Source organism: Sesamum indicum, linkage group LG3 (genome assembly GCF_000512975.1).
Source record: "Sesamum indicum cultivar Zhongzhi No. 13 linkage group LG3, S_indicum_v1.0, whole genome shotgun sequence".
Lineage (NCBI taxonomy): Eukaryota > Viridiplantae > Streptophyta > Magnoliopsida > Lamiales > Pedaliaceae > Sesamum > Sesamum indicum.
In genome coordinates, this window is record NC_026147.1 from 6,024,450 (window position 1) to 6,047,112 (window position 22,663).

The 22,663-nt window shown below is 40.1% G+C and overlaps 2 protein-coding genes across 4 annotated transcripts; one reads left to right on the forward strand and one right to left on the reverse strand.

The window, feature by feature from the left end:
- LOC105157357 (plastid division protein CDP1, chloroplastic) lies at positions 197 to 8,306 on the reverse strand. The gene is made up of 12 exons (XM_011073766.2): positions 7,730 to 8,306; positions 5,966 to 6,079; positions 5,688 to 5,825; positions 5,353 to 5,457; positions 5,139 to 5,261; positions 4,286 to 4,654; positions 3,931 to 4,026; positions 3,699 to 3,818; positions 2,906 to 2,971; positions 2,036 to 2,821; positions 1,396 to 1,586; positions 197 to 748 (listed from the first exon to the last, which is right to left on the reverse strand). Exons 1-12 carry the CDS (start codon positions 8,030 to 8,032, stop codon positions 664 to 666), a joined length of 2,496 nt encoding a protein of 831 aa, XP_011072068.1. The 5' UTR covers positions 8,033 to 8,306; the 3' UTR covers positions 197 to 663.
- On the forward strand, positions 8,473 to 13,303 carry LOC105157358 (DNA-binding protein RHL1). 3 transcript variants are annotated; one of them, XM_020693058.1, is made up of 9 exons: positions 8,473 to 8,883; positions 9,181 to 9,291; positions 9,935 to 10,021; positions 10,137 to 10,348; positions 11,114 to 11,223; positions 11,374 to 11,549; positions 12,125 to 12,166; positions 12,530 to 12,578; positions 13,045 to 13,303. In XM_020693058.1, the coding sequence occupies exons 1-9, from the start codon at positions 8,572 to 8,574 to the stop codon at positions 13,050 to 13,052; spliced, it is 1,107 nt and encodes a 368-aa protein (XP_020548717.1). In that variant the 5' UTR covers positions 8,473 to 8,571; the 3' UTR covers positions 13,053 to 13,303. The 3 variants fall into 3 exon arrangements, with proteins under 3 accessions (XP_020548717.1, XP_020548718.1, XP_011072071.1); XM_011073769.2 differs by lacking the exon at positions 12,530 to 12,578 and adding an exon at positions 12,258 to 12,306 and having other exon boundaries at positions 8,474 to 8,883; XM_020693059.1 differs by lacking the exons at positions 9,181 to 9,291; positions 12,530 to 12,578 and adding an exon at positions 12,258 to 12,306.

The following is a 22,663-nucleotide window of genomic DNA, read 5'->3' on the forward strand; positions in this document are numbered from 1 at the left end:
GGCCGCTCTTTGCTTACTAAATCATTTATGTCTGGGATGGTTGCAGTAACTGAACACTTTGAGTTGGAAGACCTGAAAAAGAGATGTGATTCTGTTGCTTTTTGGGAGAATCAGTTGGATACTTGTGGAAACCTTGTTTTGCAGGAGGATATTGTCTATACATATGCAGTTTGGAACTGCAATTGAGGAGTACAAATAAAGGGAAGCTGCATTTGTATAAATAAGCCTAATCCAGAGTTTGCACTTAAATTTAGCATACATCTCATACCAAAACTTACTACTGTATCCTACCTTAGTCTTAGACATAAGCATTAGCAAGACGAAGGCCGATTACCTAATTAAGCAATGCTGAAACAAATACAATTTCAACTGTCTATACCGCCTAAATAACAAGACTGCCATTCCCAATAGTCGTTGCTGATGGCAGGGTGAGAAAGAAACAATAAATGGAATATTCCTAACTAGTTCTGCTAAGTACACAACTGGCTAAGGAAAATGAAAAAAGAAGTGAGAGAAAGGGGAAAGTCTTGATGGGGCTCTACCTTCTTCATTGAAATTTAGAGTCAGCTTCAGGAAACCATGTACAGGTATAAAGAAATGGGTTGACGAAGAACATCTGTTGATCAAAACCAAGTATGTCCGAGATTAGTCTTTGATCAGTGGTCATGAGGGTGTTCGGATATCACCTTCACAGAACCTCCATGATCCATCATCCTGCCTCTTCAGAAGATACCGTATTTTATATGGGCTGCAAACAAATTGGATATTGTAATGTCAAGTCCCAGAAGGGAACAGATAAACATGATGTACCATATGAACATTACAATGGTCACTTGGGGTAACTAAGCAATACATGCCTTTTGCAACAAGCACTTGATGTTCTCAGTTTTCAAACTGACCACAAAAGTGAATAGTGCCATAATTCAAATATAACGATTCCACCTGAAGGATAATACCACTAGCCACATGTATTAAAGCAAGAGAAAATGTGTCACTTAAAATTCTCATTTTTGAAAGAAGAAAATGTCTTATTTTCCCTTCAACTGCACCCAAACAAACAAAAATTAGAAAAGAAAAAAGGGGGGAAAAAAGAGAAGACAAATGTATATGAGCTGTAAAAATTTTGAACTTATGCAAGAAGCAGTCATGTTATTTGCCTGATTTTCGCAATGGCCAACAAAGTTATAGACCTGATAAGCCTCATGCTGAATATTGGTCATTATTATAGACACGAGGTGCTCCCTCCAACCACGTTCACTAATGCACCTTATACCAAAAGATCGACGATAAGGACTGCTAAATAAACTTACCCATTTTGAGACGTAGCCAAAAGACCAAAAAAAGTGACTATAGCATAGCTTCAAGTACTCATCATGACTAAGGATTTTTTATTACCTGTAGTAAGTTGGATTTTTAGGCTGGGTTTCATCTACAAGTTCAGCCGCCTCCTCCAAAAGAACTTCTATTTCTGCCATTTCCCTTCCAGTCCCATCTTTCAATATGTCCGCATGTACGACTGTCAATTGCAACAAAACGAATCTCCAAAAACAAGACCTTGCTTTTGCTGCATCAGCCAATGCTTGCCACTACAAAATATCCATTTTCTGAAGTTAATGAGAAGCATAGCTGGTAATAAAACAGTTTCAGTTACCAATATGTGATGGACTCCAAATTTCATAATCAATATTAGTTTTTCCACCTGGCCTAAAAGTTAAGGAACTCAAAGTAACTTAGACCAAAAGTCCTGTATTCCAGACATCAGTGTTATAAAAGGTATAGATAAGTTATTAGCATTTTCCTCTTCAAGATTAGTTATATATTGGACTGAACAATAGTGGTATGAAATGGAAATATCATGGGTTAACATGAAATACTTATTAAGTTTTACTGGAGGCTGAAAGTGATGGAGCACAATTGAAGTGTGAAAACCAGAGATTTAAAATACTTGAACGGGTGAACTTACAAATATCCTGCTAGGGAAATAATGCTAAACAAAAAGACCAATGCTTCACAACAATCAGGAAATGGATCTCACCTGAACAAGCATTGATCCTTCAAGAATTTCAAAAAGGCAGTGAATATCATGGTCAGGCCCAAGTGCTTCAGCTTTGATTGCTTGCCATCTCTTGACAAGAGTCTCAGCATCTTCAACCGGCATCGGCTGCCTATATGTTGATATGATTGGAGATGAAAAGCCAGAAGAGAGCGAAGCAGTTTGCAGATCTGCAGATTCTGGGCAGTCTTCAGACTGCATTTTAACGATTGATAGGACTTTCTTGAGCTTTCTCATAATACCATTTTGCTTACTTGTTGCACGTCTGTAACTTGGATCGGTAGAAGAATCAGTCCACATAGGGGAGCTTGCTTCAATTTTTCGTTCACCCATCCTCCATCTAGATATCTTTCCTATTCTCCAAACTTGCATGTTAATTACTTTGCATACAGCAACCAAGATGCAGCCCAATGCTGTAGCATACATCGTCTTTCCAAGCACATGACTGAAGCCCAACCAAAATTTCCAGGCTCCACCCTGCTTAGAACCTAAAGTTCTTTTAAATTGGATAGATGGTGAACAACCAACATTGCTTCCACTAATGGCCTTGGCCTCTATCAGATAATTTTGCAAATTAGGAGGGGCAAGCTGCTTGACAGCTGGGCCAAGATGCCTTGAAGACTCTGTGCTTGAAACTGGCTCTCCATCTCGTTGATCCAGTAGAAGAGCACCAACAATTGATCTGTGCCTATTGGTGGATGAAGCTGGAGGAGCTCTTTTATTCTGTCTGTTTCCAGAAGGTCTTTTTTCACCAATAAAGAAGTCGGCCTATAATTGCTACTAAAATTTAGTATTTGATAGAGGAAATTAAGAACTCTATTCATTTGGATGGGTAGCATTAAAAGCTTTTACCAAAGATGGGGAACAATCCTGGGTATCTGGAAACAAGCCAAGCACAGATTCTTTCAACCATGTTTCCTAGAAACACGAAACACATAGTTACTCAGAACTATCAGACGTGCTTGAACAGTAAGCATCACAGGTGGAACTTTAAATCTATAATATGCAGACACAATATAATGAGCAATGGAAATTGTAAGTATAACTGTGCGCATGATCAAAGGAAATTGACTTAATGAACTTACTGGTAAGATTAGGACATGCTGCATGGAGGTGACTTTGAATCTACTATGGATAGGATAGCTATATAATGGATTCAAAATTGAGGAAGCAGCATGGTAACCCCGGTTAAATCTTCCAAGTATCAACGTCTATACCTAGAGAAAGATTATTGGAAAGGCGATAGGCCAATTTTCTATTTTTTTTTATTTTTTACTTTTTTCTGTTCAAGGAATTGCGAAGATTAACTGCCTCAGTTAAAGAAAAGGAAATAAGGAAGACTTATGGAAAACATCTGTATCTTTTTGTAAGTTATCTTGCCTAAATAGAAGACGGCTTCTTTTTAAACGGCAACAAAGGATTCTTAATTCTGCATAAAGACAAATTCGCTAGGGGATTAATGAGTTCTGTGGGGATAATCCTGAACAAACAGCTATTAGCGAATTTTCCCTTTTCTTTTTCTTTCAACATTTTTTCCATTTTTCTTTGTGTGTTGGAGGGTTGGGGGAGTTTGTAAAGAACTGCTACTTATCTTTGCCTCTACATATGGATGAAACATTAATTTTGTAATAACAGGGAAATCTACCAGAGGTTTATCTGCACCCGGAGCTTCTCTGGTTTCTTTGATTTGCAGTGAATTTTGTGAACTAGGTCTTGAATTGAGTTCAAGCTTCCTTAGTCTTTCAACAGCTGTTGCTTCATCACCCTGGAAAATGAGACCTAAGGTTTCCTCACTGCTGGTTTAGAAAAGGGGAAAAAGAAAAGAAAGAAAGAGAACAAATGCCACAAAGAAGAAAGAAGGCAAGGGAGAGGTATACCTGCCCAAGTAGGAAAGAACAAAAGGCCTCCTCAAATTTTAAATCAATGCCTTCTGAAGCTATTAAACATTCACAGATTGACTTTGCCTTGTTAATCTACACAAAAGTGATGGAATCAAATGATGAGTAGAAACAAAATGGTACATTCTTTCTCTCTCTCTCTCTCTCTCTATATATATATATATATATAATATAATTTGTATTGACACTCACACTCAGGTACAGCACTTCAAAAGGCAAAAAGATAAAAAAAGACATTGTGGAGATGTCTCCAAATCATATATTGTCAGTCAGAAATGACAAATTTTTAAGCCAAAACTTAAACATGGCTGCAACGTGATTAAATATATCTTACCAGGCCTGTTTGCTTGCCTGAAAATCCAAGGGCTATATGAGCTAACAACACCACATAGAAGCTATTGAAATCAATGACAATTCTTTGATTCTGCGATTCGAGCGACTTTCTATTCTTCCTTGTAAGAGCTAAACTATCCCAAGGTACAAGTTCAACTATTTCCGTAGCCATGAGTTTTTTAAGTGCTTGATTCAGAAAGCAAGGCCAGTCTTGAACTTGGCATGAAATTTCAACATCCAGACCCTGTCTCAGCAATTCACGTAGAGATCCAATTGCACCAAGTCTTCTTTCAGCATTTTCAGGTGTATGAGGCATTCCCAACAGATCCAATGTGCAGGCTGGAGCAAGCTCTTTCAAAGACTCTTCTATCTAGATGCAATATTTGAACACAACTTATTTGAGTAGTACGTAATCATCCAATTGAAGAATAAGTAAGCAACAATCACAAGCAAAGTTGAGACAATGAGGATTAGCATTTGAAAATCTCCAACCTGATCGAGAAAATCAAAAGCCCGAAAAACCTAATAAATCCATATATATGGTTGACAAAACAGGTGAAAAGCATACATGTCTTTTTTTCCCATTAAAACAGAAGAGCCCTTTCTTGAGTTAAATGGTTTCAAAGACCACCCAATATATAATCATCCTTATTCCCAGGAATCCATCAATGACATACCAATTTTAGTTGGAGAACCAATGTTATGCCATCTGACCTGTACTTCCATAATGATAACTTTTCTAATTTCAACTATCAAAACCATCGCCACATGAAGGTGCATGTATAGTTATTAGACCAGGACAAGGAATCCCAATGAAAGCATATTCAAGGAAGTGCAGCCAAGATCAAGATTACCTGAGACAACAGCATCATCTTCGCAAGAGAAATCTTACTCCTCAGAAGAAATTGAGCATGGAAAAGGGCTTCAAATCCTTGAGCAATGTTGTTCTTCTCAAAGCCAACTTTTGCAATTGCACACTTCAAGAAAGCACCTATATAAGAAAAAGAAGATAACAAAACTGCGAGGGAAAAACAGTTTAGCATCTGACCTCCTCCTTTTTCTCCTTACCTCTGCGAGGGCCATAGACAGATGCAAATCATGTGCAAATGGCTTTGATTCTGGATGTTGCAGGGCTTCTCGTCCAATTTCTAGCACAATCTTCTCTTCTCCAACCTAGATCAGATCCAGTTCAATAGTATCAACTCCAGAATACACAGAAGGTCCATTCTACCATATATTCTCCATTAAAATTGCCAGAAAATATTTTGCAGATCCATATGGCAACAAAAGATAACTGAGACACTTCACAGGGCAAAAATGTGTCGAAGTGGATATTGGCCTTACTATTATATGCAAGTGTTGTATCATAAGTTTCAAGCATCTAAGGTTATGACCAAGCTTACCTCCTGAAGAAGGCATAAAGCACCAGGCAACCAAGCCCAAAGGATTTTAAGAGATGATCTAGGGGGTTGCTTATCTTTGAAATTTCCAGCATATTCTGGTTCAAATAGAAGCTTGTTCATCACATCCATTAGAAGAGCCTACGGGAAGCAGGAGGGAGAATATATGTATAATATAGTGAAAAGTTAAAGAACAGATAAAGAGAAATTACTCAATAAGATCACAAGTGAATCAATCTTTAAACAACTAAGCAAAAAGACCACAATTTTTTTGCAAAAACCTGACGGGAATTAACAGCATCTTTAGTGTATCCTTCTTCAATCTCTGCATTTCTCAGATCATTCACCGACTTGACAATTTCATCTTTCTCCGCTTGATCATGAACACCAATAATCTGAAAGCATTCATCACCACAAGTGAGGAACTGAGATATGAAAGTCAAGTTCTTATTTGTAGTCCTTCTTAAGCAGAACCATATTGAAAACCAAGTTTACGATCGGTAGTATGTACAAGCTCCAAATCTTAGCCAGACATAAAACCTCATGCAAACGTCAAATGTTCACAATGGATAACAGGACCAGATTTGAGACAAGAACTCCACATTCAAATTGGAATTTTAGTTCTCTGCTCTGATAAGTCCTCCAAAGGTGTTTAGAGCTAAATGAGAAATTTCCAAAGAAGGATTCTTTGTGTTAATATTCCAAGACCAGAAAGTAACAGGAAGGGATGGACAGGATGGAAGAATGAAGTACATGATATCTTCCTTATGGAAATTAAAAAAAAAAAGAATTGACATGGTTGATAGACATGCATACAATAAGATATTCACTCACAACCAAACAACCCATACTATGAGGCAAAACAACATACAGGTCCCGAGGCATGTATACATTCTAGATAGTCACCCACAGCAGAACACCCGATATTATCAGGGACAATTGATAAAATGAGTAGTAGGGCAAAAGATCAATCATTGCATTGACTAGAAGCATTTAACAGGAAACTCTCGATGTACGAAATTTAGCAGATATTTTTCAAGTTGTATAATGCAAAATTTTACCAGTACAAGTTGCAGTACCTTGTTAATTTGAGTGAATCCCGTAAAAGTTTTTATTTTATGATCTGGAGTTACTCATGTTTGGTCATGCATAAAGATACAGCATATTACATCATGAAAACATATTCCACCGGTTGCCACTTCCAGTGGAGTGTTGTCTAAATTTAGACCACTAGAGTTATAATCTACTATATGTGGATAATTAAGAGAAATGTTTCTGAATCCATTTAAATCTAAAAACATGATTATTCTAGGTAATGTTTTCAGCCTTCTATCCTTTATCTACTACATGAAAAACGGATGAACAATTGAAATAGCACTCAAAAGTTGCGGATAGATAGACAATTGATGAACACCTTGGCAGTCATGAAGAAACTTTTCGAGGAAAAACACTAAGGGATTTACTTAACAAAGCTTTTGCAAATTAATATAGGAACTTGTAAGAATATACTCTTAAGTATTTTATGTCATCATTCTGGGCACATAATCTACAGGAACACAAATGCCATAAGTCACAACTGGAACTCTCTGTTGCGCATCACAACTTAAGACATTTTGCTTTTGGCGGAACTGTTTGATTCAAATTGGCGATTATAGGAAGCCTACTCAGCAACATAAACATGCACATCAGATATAATGATAGCAATAAAAAGGATTCTTTTCTAAGGTGCTGCGAAATAGTTTTGACTGTAATGTTAGGAGTTCCTTATGGCAAGCTGTAGCAATTTAGACAGGCCAAAATGAGAAAGAAGATACTGGGTGCAAGCATACCCCTGCATTTCAGCCATTTACGATTTCCAGATTCGCATTGCCTTTTTCACGAAGGTATATATATTAAAACAAATTTTCAGAAATTAATTCTAGCAACAACTAAGAACCAATGGTGAGAGACAGACAACCACGTAATGCGTGCGTATTTAAACTACGCACGACAAACTACGTAGAGAAAGTGAGAAAGAGTAAAATAACAGTAGTGCGACACTGAACCTGGTAGCAAGTGACGGGGATTTCAATGCAGGGGGCCTGATTCGGCCCATTGATGTTTTTACTAGAGCTTTCCTGAACAACAGGAAGCTCCGTTGCAGCAGACAATCTCCAGGAGTGGCCAACCCCAGAAACCCTAGCTGGGCCACCACTCAGATAATCAAAGTTGCAGCTTTTCCTCTTCTTGTGGTCGCTTCTTCGTCTGGCAAAAGCGTCAAAGGTATCGTAGCAGTGAAGCTTGTTGGTGGTGTCAGTAGAGAGGTAGAGCTTATTCACAGAAGCCACCAGTGTGTGAATATTTGCCATGTAATTCTAGATTAGCAGCAGCGCCATCACATCAAGATTTCTGCAAGAGAGATTCTGGGGCAAAATGAGGGAAATCTGGCATTTTGATTTCGAGTTAGGAAAAAAGGATTGTAGGTGGGGTTGGTGGATTGGATTGGAAAGCGTTATGCATTGGGATTGGGGGCCTAATTTTGGGATAATTTGCAGAGAAGTAGCTGCCCTGCGTATATTGCTTTCTCTTTTTCAATGGGAAAAAGGAAAACTCCAAAAGAAGCAAGAGATGAACAATACGGAATTTAGTGACCCCATTACTTTTGTTTTGTTTCAATTAGACCCCACACTTTTTTCATAGAATAGATAAAATTTAAATTAATTATATAATAAATATAATTAAATAAAATTTAATTCGGGTCATTTTCAATTTATTTACAATTGTAAATCCGAAAGTATTCCCTTTAACTAGTTATTGAAAACTGACTGTGAATTGGAATTGGAGTTGTTGGAGTTGGAGTTGGGCCCTTCTTCCCCTGTAACTTGTAGCAGTTTCCCGCCGGAGAGAGATGGGTCGAGGTGGTAAAAAGGAAGGCACCGCCGCCGACCCCGAGGGAGAAGAGAGAGTAAGGCTAAAAAAGCTGGCCTTCTCCACAAACATTTTGTCCCAAACCCCGCCGAAACTGGGTCCTTCACCCTCTCTGCCCCCCTCTAAAACCGTCATCAAACACCACGGCAAGGATATTTTGAGAAAGTCACAGCGCAAGAACAGATATTTATTCTCCTTTCCCGGTCTACTCGGCCCCATTTCTGGTGGGAAAATCGGCGACCTCAAAGACCTCGGCACCAAAAACCCCATTCTCTACCTAGATTTTCCGCAGGTTGGTGTCACTTTTATGACTGTCTTTTTATCCATTATTTGTTCGTTTTGCTCTGTTTTAAGTTTTTAGCATGTCACAATAAGGAAAGGTGGTGGGTGGTAGTACATACAACGCATAAATTGTTGCCCGTCATGCTTTGGATGTTCAGTTGTACTGATTGTTTGGAGGCTGGTAAAGGACGGTTTACCATTGTTGTACTCGTCAAAAGGAAGTTTTTTAGCGTTTTCCCACTGATAAATGTCTCTGTTGAAACAGATTTTGATGAACCCGTGGCTTCTGATTTCCTTGAATGTGTAGGGTCAAATGAAGTTGTTTGGGACAATTGTTTATCCTAAGAATAGGTATTTAACGCTGCAATTTTCGAGAGGCGGGAAGAATGTTACATGTGATGACTACTTTGACAATATGGTTGGTATCTTCTTCTTAGTATTTTACCCTTGTGGTTTTGTTCTAGATTGTCTCCTTATCCTATTTCGACATAATATGTTTTACTCCAGTAATGTCATAATTGCAACGATTAGAATATTGACAAATGCCGAAATTCTATAAACCTTTTCATTTATCAATGCATATGTGTGTTTCTATTGTCAGCTTCCACTATTTATAGAAATCTATACAGGTGTAGTGACATAGTCTTTTAGCTACAATAGAGTTTTTCAGTAAATAAAATTTTAGTATTGGAACTTCAATTGTCATATATAAGGATCCTGTTTAGAGAATCCTGGTTATAGCTTTATGTACAAGCAAATGTATGTAGCGGATATCATTACCCCTAAATCTCTTGACTGTATTAGCATGGGTACGCCTTCCATGCCAACTTTGCAATATTCTTGTCTATTCATGGGTTTGATATAAATCGTTTATGCTATCTCTGCAAGTGAACTACTGAGTTGCTAAAGTCAGTGGTGTTTAGAAGAAAACTAACATGAGATGTTAAGCACAAAAAGAGTGCATATCGGTGTTAATGTGTAGTAATTTATTTTCTTCGTATCTCCTGTGTTTTATTTTTCTTGTGAGGCTCAAGTCTTGTATGCAACCTTCCTCTGTTCAGATAGTATTTTCAGATGCTTGGTGGATTGGAACAAAAGATGAGAATCCAGAAGAATCACGGCTTCAGTTTCCTAAGGAGCTGAATCTGGTTAGCCATAAATTCTTTTGCTTGCCAGTTAGTGGAAAAGCTTTTACCATTGGCTTTGAGCTTAAACCAAATATATTTTCAAAATAACAGTGTGAATCCCTGTGTTCTGAGCCAGGAAAAGCAAGTGGAGTATGATTTCAAGGGTGGTGCAGGGGCCACACAAGACAGTAAACTAGGTTCTGGAAAATTTGCAACAAAATGCTTGGAACAGGAATCCCCAGAAGTTTGTCTAGATAATAATTTCGCTGACAGTCCAAATGATTACAAAGAGTTGGCAGAAGTTACTCCAACTCGGCAGTCAGCTAGGACTGCTGGGAGAACATTTAAGTATTTTCTTTAATTTCCTTTGTTTATGTTTTCTTCTGAGAGAACTTTAAGATACCAACCGTTTTCCTGAATGATCCAAAATGGCAGCCTTTTTTTTTTTCTTGGTAGTTTAGGTGCTAAAATTTACATGCCACATCTTTTATCAATCAGAACGAACATCATGGTTTGCTTTAGGAACTATAAGTGGCAAGTTATTTATGGAATCTACACAACTGAGTGTTGGTTCTATACACTTGCTCAATTTTTATCTGATGTGCGGTAAAGTGTCATTTTAGCACCTTATGTTTGTATAACTCCAAGGTAAAAGGAGAAAAAACACTTCTATACACTCACTCAATTTCTATTTGATGGGCGATAAATTGTCATATGTGGCACCTTCTGTTTCCGTATTCCAATAGGTAAAGAGAGAGTAAAGTTTCTTTTATTGAGAGAACTCGGATCATATTTTTTGGAGTAGTTTGTACGAAATCACGAAGGAGTTTGGCTGGTTCATTTGGTTGCTTTTATGGGTGTTTTTGTTTCGATTTTCTGTTGTTTGATACAGGGAACTCTGAAAAATTTACCTCTGCTAAATGGGGTAATTCACATTGTTATCTTTCTGGCAAATTATGATTTCAAAGTAGCTTTGCCATTAAAAGTCAAGAGATTTCATTTTTTGTCATTTTGCTCTGAATTTGTGTCAGTCCTATTGAGGTCCATTCTACACAACTTTTGTCCTCTGGGTATTGAGTTATTCCAGTGATGATTGGAGTGTCTGTGATGCAGTTTTGCAGAAGCATCTTCTGGGGATGATTTTGTTGGGGATGGAGATGAAACACCGGAAGAAGAGAATGAGAAAGTTGATTCAGAAACAAGAAAAACTTATACATCTACAGATATCCTTGTATCATTTTTCTTTCTGGTTCTCAGTTTTGGATTTGTTATTAATTTTCCCCCTTTATTTTGTATGTCTAGTTCATATTGTTCTCAGCATGTGCAAGAATGTCATAATTTTTCAAAATGTGATGTTCCTTACAGACATGCACAGACCAAAATTTCATCCCGTCTAGTATTTGAAATTGATAATGAGGCCAATGCTAGAGAAGATCCAGGTTCAGGACAAAATAAGCGGACTGGAAAAACTAAAGATTCCTGTGATAATGATCACACGTCCCTCGTCCAAACAACACTATCTTCATTGTTTAAGAAGGTGGAGGAAAAGGTAATGTGTTGCATCTTTTCTGTGAAACATCAATTTCCTACTAAATTACCAATTAAGAGCTATAAACGGCCATATTAGATGTGATCTAGAAACTGCTTGGACTCTAATTGAAGTTGATATCTCAAGCGGGCCTCAGTATGCAAATGATATAAGTACTATAGTTACTGATTGGAAATTTTTCTCATATGTTATAGCTATTTACAAGTCCTATGGTTTTTCAAAGAGTATTTAATATCTCCCATGTGTGCACTTAAACGCTTTCTGGTGACATGCTGAAATTAAAGACCATGATAATTGAATTTGATGCAAAAATATGTATTTTTATTTCACAAATATGCTTTCTTCCCTCATGTTTGATATGGCTGGATGTAATTTCTAATATTTATCCAAACTTAGTTTGTCATGCTGTTTTATCCACTCTTACCTTTTGTTCCACATCTCCTTAAATATTTTGTTTATGTACATCATGCTATGATAAAATAGTTATTACTATTGTGTGTTTGTGTGCCCTTTTTTTTTTTTTTTTTTTTTTTTTTTAAAGTTTCATATTTGACATAATAACATTGATTTTTCAGAAGGCAAAGAAGGAAGTGAACCAGAAGATCAGTACTTCTGAAGTAAGATATTGTTGTTTGCTTTTTCAGGCACTTTGGTTATTAGTTAATGTTGTCAGCTTCATTACCTCATTGCAACTGTTATTGTATTTAGGCCTCCAAGCTTGCGAAGGGAGGAAAGAAAAGAAAGGAAAGAGAATCGGGTTAGCCTTACACCCCTTCTCTCCCTTTTTTTTTTTTTTTTTTTTTCTGTATCAAGTTTCATATTTGACATAATAACATTGATTTTTCAGAAGGCAAAGAAGGAAGTGAACCAGAAGATCAGTACTTCTGAAGTAAGATATTGTTGTTTGCTTTTTCAGGCACTTTGGTTATTAGTTAATGTTGTCAGCTTCATTACCTCATTGCAACTGTTATTGTATTTAGGCCTCCAAGCTTGCGAAGGGAGGAAAGAAAAGAAAGGAAAGAGAATCGGGTTAGCCTTACACCCCTTCTCTCTCTTCCTTAGCATCTAATGATACTTGTGATGGCATTTCAGTGCATGAAAAGTTGGGAGTGAGTTTTTCTTGAAGAGAGAATATTCTGGGACTTCACGACCTCTCTTAACTCTCCTCCTGATTTCATCAAATCTTTTCTTGTCTGCTATCATCGAGAAGACAGGCGAAGGCTCATTATAAGAGAGATGCACATTCCTTGAGTTGCCACCTAAAATTTGTCTTAATCTCATTAAAAAAATGTAATCAATTCGTGAAGAAATCCTAGGAGTGTGCTCTAGGACACCACAGGTTTAAAAATGATACGTTTGATGACATGCAACTTGTACAAATCCTACCAGTCAACGACCAACAAAATAATGCATATTGTGCTATTGTGTTTGACAACATTCTTCGGCCAGTGTATTATTTTTTGACATGATGGTTTCTTTTATTTATCTCATTCAGGACAGTGAAGCAAGAGATGAAGATTGGAGGGCTTGAAGATTGTGATGTGCATCAGCAGATGATTTTGTATGGTTTTATGATCTCTACAATATATGTTGTTGTCTAGGCAGTCGCTCTTGTACTAGTTTTGTCCTTGTATTTGCACTTTTTGTTAATTTGATCACCATTTTCAGATCATATAGGAAAACATCGTGGATGAATTGTGTAACAATCACATTTGTTGGAATACATGGTTTAAAGCATATTGCAATTACACTCAGATGAATCCGTCCTGATCGGAATCTGTATTAACACTGCTATGTATCGCACAAATCGATTTTCAAAAATTAATTTCTGACATGAATTGAATTATGCAAAACTCGATGGAGATCATATTTAAATCCAATGCTGGACTGTATATGAAATTTTCATTTATGTGCCGGGCTTTTAAAAAGCCAAGGCCCAAAGTAAATATGGGAATCGTTCTCGAAATGATACTAATAACGGTAAAATCAACGAAAAGACAAATATAACCCTATCTAGGGGCTAAAAAGTAATTCTGGGAGAGATACGATGAGTCATGTTGGAAAGGAAGGAAATCATTTGAGCACATTTATGCCTTGAATTAAGGAGATTAATTTGCCACCTAATAAGCCTAGGCGCTCGACTTATAAGAGGAAGGTTGATCCACGATACTCGCGCTTACCATTTGCGATTGATGTCAACCTATAAATACTGGATCCGTATAATAAATAGGTAATGTTAATTTGATATAAGCAGTAAACTATTATTCAACAATTTAAAGATAACTTCGAGATTCTAACTTGGGCGTCGGAGTGTTTTCGTCGGGGACGACCTCGACTGTCCTAACCTTTTTTGTTTCAGTTGGCAGATCCATTCGAAGAAGTACGTCGAGGTCGAACACCTAGACAATCAGTGTAATTACCCTTGACCATAATTTCGAACAGGATCAGTTTGGCGCCGTTTGTGGGATCACACCGCATACTATACGGGAACATGGAAGGGAATACAGGAGATAACATTCCAGTCGCCGACGTGAACTTGGGAAATACGGAGAGAACTATCCAATTGACTAGGATAGAACTGCAACAAATGATGGAAGAGGCTGGAAGAAAGGCAATAGTAGCATACGAACGGAGAACTACCACGCCTATTGAGAAGGAAGCTGTTAAAAGAAAACTATTCGGAGGAAAGGAATTAGAAAGAACGTCTGAAGGGACCAGTAAGAACCCAGAATGAGGCCGTCGCACGCCTTCAGAGGTCAGGTCGAGTAGCAGATACAAAAGCCATTTCAGAGGACCTGCTATCTCCCGAGCAGAGGTCGAAGGCGTATCCAAGCAAATTGCTGTGTTAGGCAAGCAAATTGATGAGTTGAAGAGACGTGGGGAATTGGTGTCTCAACACAGGAATTAACCTTTCAGCAACCAAATCCTCACCGAAGTCATAAACCCAAACTTCAGAATGTCGGATCTACCAAAATATGACGGAACTAGAGATCCGCAGGAGCACTTAGCCGCCTTCGACCTGGTAATGAATCTGTATGGACAATCTAATCCTATTAACGCGAAATTATTTGTCACTACTTTGTAGGTAAGGCACAGGAGTGGTTTACTAATCTGCCGCCCGGGAGCATAGAGTCACACGAGCAATTGGTTCAGAAGTTCGCTTTCCACTTTGCGAGCAAACGGAAACAGAAATGATCTGCCACTCATTTATTCACTATCCGCAAGCACGACAATGGAACCCTCAAGAGTTTCATGGGCAGATTTAATAACGAGACTTTGGAGGTGCAGGATCTGAGGATTGACATGATGGTCAGCATTCCTCGTTCACGGGTTGAGAAAATGTCCGTTTGCGTCAGCACTGGCTAGGAACCCACCAACAGATGTGGAGCAGCTCATGAGTGTGGCTCAAAAGTACATCGACGAAGAAGAGATGAATACCCTAAAAGACGGTGAATGCAGGATTGGATCGAATCGCGGAAGAGACTCGAGACATCACAATAGTGGGGTGGACCGGGCAGATCGCCGACCACGACGTGGCCAAAGCAAGGAACCGGCATACCAGCAAAGGTATCAAAACTACACCCCGTTGAATATGACAAGAGCAAAGGCGTTGATGATGGTCGAGAAAACCGATGTCTTGAAATGGCCAAAACACACAAGATTCACTCCGGCCAAAAAATACTCCAACAAGTACTGTAGATTCCATCGCGAAAAAGGCCATGACGCTGAAGAATGCTACCAGCTCAAGGACGAGATCGAGAGACTCGTACGCCAAGGTTATTTTAAAAATCAGGTCGCGAGAAAGCCCCGGGATAGAAACAATAGGAGCAGGTCTAGAAGCTAGGAGAGGAGACAAGAGGGGGAGAATGACGCCAGGGATCTGAGAACCAGAGAGAAAGCACCTGTGAAAGGTATTATACATACTATCGCAGGGGGAGCTGAGGCAGATCAATCAAGGAGGTCGCGAAAAAGGCTTGAGAGAAGTTACTGGTCCATGAAAGACAGACAAGTGATGAATATAACCTAGGAGCAAGAGATCGTCTTCAGCACTCAGGACGCCGAGGATAAGATCGGATCGGAGAACGACCCAATGGTCATAAAGATGGACATAGCTAACTTCACGGTGCACAAGGTGTTAGTGGACAATGGAAGCTCGGCTGACATGATACTAAAAGAAGTGCTGTCAGAGATGGGACTTGATAATGTTGGGTTAGCGCCTATAAAGACTCCACTAGTCGGCTTCGGAGGAAGCGAAGTAGAGTCATTGGGAACGATTGATTTACCTGTGTCCATTGGCGAAGAGCCGAGGAGAAAGACCCTTATGATAAAATTTTTTGTCGTGGACACCCCTTTTGCTTATAACATCATACTAGGTAGCCTTGGACTAAATTCTTTCAGGGCCATAGTCTCCACTTTTTATTTGAAAATGAAGTCCCGACCCCAAACGGGATAGGAGAGGTGTCATGCGATCAAGTGGAGGCGAGAAGATGCTGTAATCTGTCCCTGAAAAAGGGCACGACAGACAAGAGGAGGAAGATCGAAAAGTCGGGCGAACGATGGGAAAATCAAAAGATAGAAAAAGAAGCTGAACAAATCGAACCCATCGATAAGCATAAAGAGATAGAGCTAGTACGAGGTGATCCATCGAGGACCACCAGAATAGGATCCAGGATGGCTGGGGATCTGGAAATGCATATGATCGCATTCCTCCGAAATAATGTGGACATGTTTGCCTGGGATCCATCAGATTTCAAAGGAATAAGTCAGGAAATTATATTGCATCGCCTGAATGTCGATCCATCGACACGACCTGTGCATCAAAGAGGAGGACATTTGGGATCGAAAAGAATCAGATCATAAACGAAGAGGTTACTAAATTGTTGAAAGCGAAATACATTACAGAAGTCCAATACACAGATTGGTTATCCAATGTGGTAGTCGTCCCGAAATCCTCTGGAAAATGGAGAATATGCACCGATTTCACCGATTTGAACAAAGTATGCCCGAAAGATCCTTATCCACTCCCAAGAATTGACGTTTTGGTAGACTCTACAGCCGGTTATGAACTTTTCTCGTTGATGGATGCTACCACCAGATCTACATGGCAACGGAGGATAGAGGTAAAACATCTTTCGTCACTGAACAAGGTATCTATTGCTACAATGTTATGCGCTTTCGACTAAAAAATGCAGGGGCAACCTACCAAAGACTTATGAATAAGATGTTCAAAAACAATATCAGCAAAACCATGGAGGTTTATGTGGACGACATGCTCGTAAAAAGCCAGCAACCAGAAGACCATTTGTCGCATTTGGAGGACGCTTCGCCATCATGAGAGAATACGGGATGAAGCTCAACCCAAGTAAATGCACGTTTAGGGTCGGAGGTGGTAAATTCCTCTGGTACATAGTGAGCAGTCGTGGGATCGAGGCTAACCCAGAAAAAATTGAAGCAATTTTGCAGTTGAAATCACCGCCTCGGTGAAAGATGTTCAGAAGCTAACGGGTAAGCTCGCGTCTTTAAATCGTTTTATTTCTAGATCTGCAGATAGAAATTTACATTTCTTCAAAACATTGAGAAAAGCTAAGGAATTTAAGTGGACCGAGGAATGCGAGCAAGCGTTCCAAGAACTTAAGAAATATCTAAGGACGCCACCATTGTTAGCAAACCTAAAGATAGGAGATACATTGTACCTATACTTGGCAGTCTCAAAAAATGCAATTAGCTCCGTACTGGTAAGAGAAGATAGAAAAACGCAGAACCCAATTTATTATGTTAGTAAGATACTGCAGGGAGCGGAAAAACGATACTCCTCGACCAAAAAACTGGTATTGGCACTTGTGGTTACAGCTCGGAAGCTGTGACCGTACTTTCAATCCTACAGGGTTTTCGTACGCACAAATCAACCCCTTAAGAGTATATTATCTCGGCCTAAAGTGTCAGGAAGGCTTGTCAAATGGGCAATCGAGCTAGGAGAATATGACATTGATTATCAAGCTCGAATGGCAGAGAAAGCGCAAGTCCTAGCTGACTTTGTGATGGAAATGGCTGGAGAATCGGCGCCCGAACAAAACACTTGGATGTTACACGTCGACGGGTTGTCAAATACAAGTAATGGCGGAGCAGGGATACTGATCCAAGGACCAGAAAATGTAGAGATAGAAATCGCTGCGAAACTCTCATTTTCGACCACTAACAACGAGGCAGAGTACGTAGCATTGATTATGGGACTGGAACTAGCATACGAAGTAGGAGCTAGAGCCTTGGAAATATACACAGATTCGCAGTTAGTAGTTATGCAAATTGAAGGGAGCTATGAAAAAAAAAAGAGAAAACCATGATCATGTATCGCAATAGGGCGAAATCTCTGATGCAAAGGTTCGCAACATGCTCAATCCAACAAATCCCAAGGTGTGAAAATGATAGGGCGGATGCGTTGTCAAAGTTCGGAGCACTTTTAACAGGAATAAAGAATCGAAAAGTAACGATCATGGTAAAAGATCGACCGGCAATCTCAGAAGGGGACGAGGTAAATACGATCGAGACCTCGTGTCCATCGAAAGATGAGGTTACAAGATACCTGTAGGATGGAACACTACCAGAAAATCCGATTCAAGCAAGGAAACCGAAATTTAGAGCTACCCGGTTCACTTTAATTGGGTCCCAATTGTATAAAAGGTCCTTTCAAAGACCACTTTGAAAATGCTTGGACGACGATCAAGCTAGATATGTGATGAGGAAAGTCCACGAAGGTAGCTGTGGTAACCACTCGGGTGCCAGGTCGTTAGCGCAGAAGCTGACAAGGCAAGGATACTTCTGGCCTACTATGCTGAAGGATACTAAAAAATTTGTTCAAAAATGTGGAAACTGCCAAAAATATGCCTCCCAGATACATGCACCCGGCGCCCCTATGCAACCTGTCAAGATTACTTGCCCTTTCGATCAGTGGGGGATCGACATTCTAGGCTCCTTTCCCCCAGGAAAAGCTCAGAAAAAAATCATAATAGTGGCAGTCGAGTACTTTTCAAGTGGGTCGAGGCCGAGGCGGTCGCGAAGATATCTGAAAAAACGATCATTGACTTCATTTGAAAGAGTATTATTTGCAGGTTCGGAATCCTAAGAATTTTAATATGTGACAACGGAACGCAATTCCAGGGAAAACAAATAACAGCTTGGTTGAAAGAATTGAGGGTTGAACAGAACTTCACGGTGGTCGGTCATCCCCAAGCGAACGGGCAAACAGAAGTAACGAACCGAATCATACTCCAACACTTGAAGTCTCGACTTAAAACAAAGAATTCGTGGGATGAGGAGCTCTCAGGAGTATTGTGGGCATATCGAGCCACACCAAGGTCCGCTACAGGTGAGGCTCCTTTTTGTCTAATTTATGGTTCTGAAGCTATTATTCCTGCAGAAATAGGCGAGGAGACGCAGAGGATAGCTGCCTACGACCCCACAATCAATGGCGAAGCAAGAGCCTTCGACCTTGCCACTATGGAAGAAAAAAGGGAGAAGGCATTGGCAAGAATGCTTCACCACAAATGTTTAATGATGAGAAATAGCGACAAAAAATTGCGGAAAGAGAGCTGCAAGTAGGCGACCTAGTTTTGAAAAGGGTCGAAGTTTCCAAGCATGTGGGAAAACTAGACCATGGATGGGAGGGGCCATACAAAGTGGTCAAAATAAAGAAACAGGGAACGTACAAGCTCCAGGATGCGTATGGCAAAGACCTACCACGACCATGGAATATACAGAACCTTAGAAAATTCTATGTTTAAATGTATGCCTGGGAAAAGCCCAAATAACACCGATATGAGAAAGATCATGTATACAAATAAGATCGATCTGAGAATGATCCCCATTTTTATTGATTTAATGAAGCGATCTGCAAAAGATCCTAAATTTTATCTGGAAAAGATCTCCTTTTTAAGGAACCTTACAAAGCGACCTGAAGAAGATAGTAAATCTTATAAAAAGATCTGAAAAAGATCTTGGGTATTTTAGACCAAACAAGTGATCTGCAAAAGATCCCATATATTGACAAAACAGTGATCCAAAGAAGACTCATGTATAAGAACGAGCAAAATCTTACGATCAGAAAAATGTACGAACTGAATGAACTTGTCAAAAAGCTTTGCAAAGGCAAGTTGAATATTCAGACAGGTGAAAAGTCAGAATCATAGCAAATTCTCCCAAGACAAATCGAAATTCATATACAAAAATCAGTCTTCTATCTCATCTAATAAAGCAACAAATTCATCCTCTTTTTCTGCCTGAGGAATGTCTTTATCAGGAAAAGGTTGAAGGTCGCCATCAAGGTCAGGATCCAATTTTGAGGTATCGAAGTCGGGAGCAAATCCACTAAGGGTAGCCACTTGAGCCTTGCAACGTTCGAAACCTTGGATCAAATAGTCTGCAGCATTAATCTCCAAAGCAGACTCAAAAGCAGGCGCCTTCATACAATCGCAAGCTCCTTGGAAACGAGCCACGCGAATCCGAGCTGCGAAGTCTTCGGATTTTAGGAATTCCTCGCGATCCTCAATAGCACCTGCAATTTTCCCGGCAGCATGTCCTGCAGCCGATCGAAACCTTACATCAAACAGTCGGCAGCCTTGATTTCCAAAGCAGACACGAAAGCAGGCGCCTTCATAAAATCGCGAGCTCCCTGGAAACGAGCCTCGCGAATCCGAGCTGCAAAATCTTCGGACTTCAAGAAATCCTCGCGACCTTCAATAGCACCCGCAATCTTCCCGGCAGCGTATCCGGCAGAGAAGCCAATCTCTTCACCCGCATTCATAGCCTGCGAAATCTCCGAATTCATCTTTTCTTCTAAATCTTTGTTCATCGCTTCCAGAGATGCCAATCAGATTTCAAGATCTTGCGACTTTGAAGAGGATTCCTCCATCTTGGCTCGAAGTTCGTAGTTCCTGTGTTCGGCCATGATCTGATTCCTCCGAAATCCAGCACATTTCAAAGAAATCGCGCGTACAAAATTGGCAGCCTGTAGAACAGAGGATTATAGATCGCAAAGAGAGTTAGAAATCGGGATATAAAAGGGCTAACCTGAATCAAGGAATGAGCAGTATGCTCCTCGAGACGAGTGAACGACGTTTAAGGTAAGGCAGCTTGATCCTTTGGAGGGCAGCTAGCATTGTAGAATTCCCAAGAGTCCTGACCTGATAGGGTGTTCAAGACTGTACTATTCGAAGAAATCTTCCAATCAGGTACCAACTTCTCTCCCTGTAATTGGGCAGATAGATGATGAGGAGAACGCAAATCTTCTCCAGCCTTCTTCCAGCACTCCGCAACCTCTCCAAAATGCTCCATGTTCCGGATCTCCTCGTCATGAGTTGCATGCATTGGTTGTAATGGACTGGTCGTATTCCTCCGTTTGTGACGTACCAAATCGCATGGACTCGACTCACCTGCCTGCGAGCGAGCAGGAGATAACTCGGCAACTGGCGCATTCCCTGCCTGACCTCGAGATCGAGTGTCCTCACTCCCCACCTCGATCAAAACCCTGTCCTGGGGAACGTTGCTTGCAGGAACAGATGATTGGTCGGGCTCTGGCTGGGTTGAAGCAACCGAAGGAGGAGTGATCGGAGGAGGATTGGCTTGAGCGGCACGAATCCATTGAGTAAGGCGGGCTTGGTTAACCATATCGACTGTAAAGAAAGAAAAAAGAGTTATCGACCATCGATGTATAAGAAGGCTCAGAAACAGAACAACATGTCACTTAGAGATTCTTCGACCCGGAGGGGTGCTGGAGTGAGATGTGCGAGCCAAAGAATTTCTTCTACTAAAAGAAGTTAGGCTGTTGATCTGATCTCCTTCCAGCCCCCCTCCTTCGGTAACAGGTTTAGGCTTTTCTATGACCCAGTCAAGCCTAAACGGCCACTCGCGACCTGGGGGAGGTCGAATGAATACAAACTTCTTTTTCCATGGACCGACATTGGAAGTAAGAGGATCAAGAAACCTACAGTCCTTATGAGCTGACAAGTAGAAAAATCCTCTATCCGCGTTTGAGGTAGTAAACAAATATAAAGACGAAAAGTTGTCGAAGTTGGGTTCAAAACGATGAACCCTCATAACTATGATAAAAAGGATGATTTGGCGGATGGAGTTAGGAGAAAGCTGCATTGGACACAACTTCAATTTATCTGGGCAACACCTAGGGCTAAAGGAAGACGCAACCCCGCATCGAAATGATGAAGAGAAAAAGCACAAAAACCCTTTGGAGGTCGATACATCCTATCAAACGATCTGGGAATTACTACCTCGTAGTTGTGAGGAATAAAATACTTTTTCTTTATTTTATGTATCGGTTGCTTTACTGAACTAACTATTCCAGCCCAGGGACTATGGTCTAACATAGATTGGAACCTAGCATAAGTAGGGGTTTCCTCAGAGTCAAGCTCCTCATGGTCATTTCTATATGGCCTACGGCAAGATCTAGCCCCAGAGGGACCCTCAGGGAGAACAGGAGGCGCAACTAAATGAGGAGAAGTAGCAGATGAAGCACTAGAATGGGAATTAGAAGAGGAAGACATTGTACCTGGAAGGAAGTAAACAAGATCGAACAGCAGAAGGCGAGATCGAGAGGAAGAGGTGGCGATCCTCAGAAAGCAGCAAAAGTACTGCCATTTGAATAGATGTTCTATATATAGAAGCGGGAGAGGGAAAACCTAGAAGAGAGAGCATTCACGACGAGAGACGCGTGGCAGCGCAAGGCTCGAGGTGGATATATCAACCCTACACGTGGCAACGCGCAGTAAGTGTGCAGTAGGAAAGGACGCTTCGACTTCAGCATGCATGATGAATCATGCATGCCGAAGTAAGGGGCTAATGATAACGGCAAAATCAATGAAAAGACAAATATGACCCCATCTAGGGGCTAAAGAGTAATTCTAGGAGAGATACGATGGGTCTTGCTAGAAAGGAAGGAAATCATTTGAGCACATTTATGCCTTGAATTAAGGAGATTAATTTGCCATCTAATCAGTAGGCATAAATCAGCCTAGGCGCTCGACTTATAAAAGGAAGGTTGATCCACGATACTCGCACTTACCATGTGCGACTGATGTCAACCTATAAATACTAGATTCGTATAATAA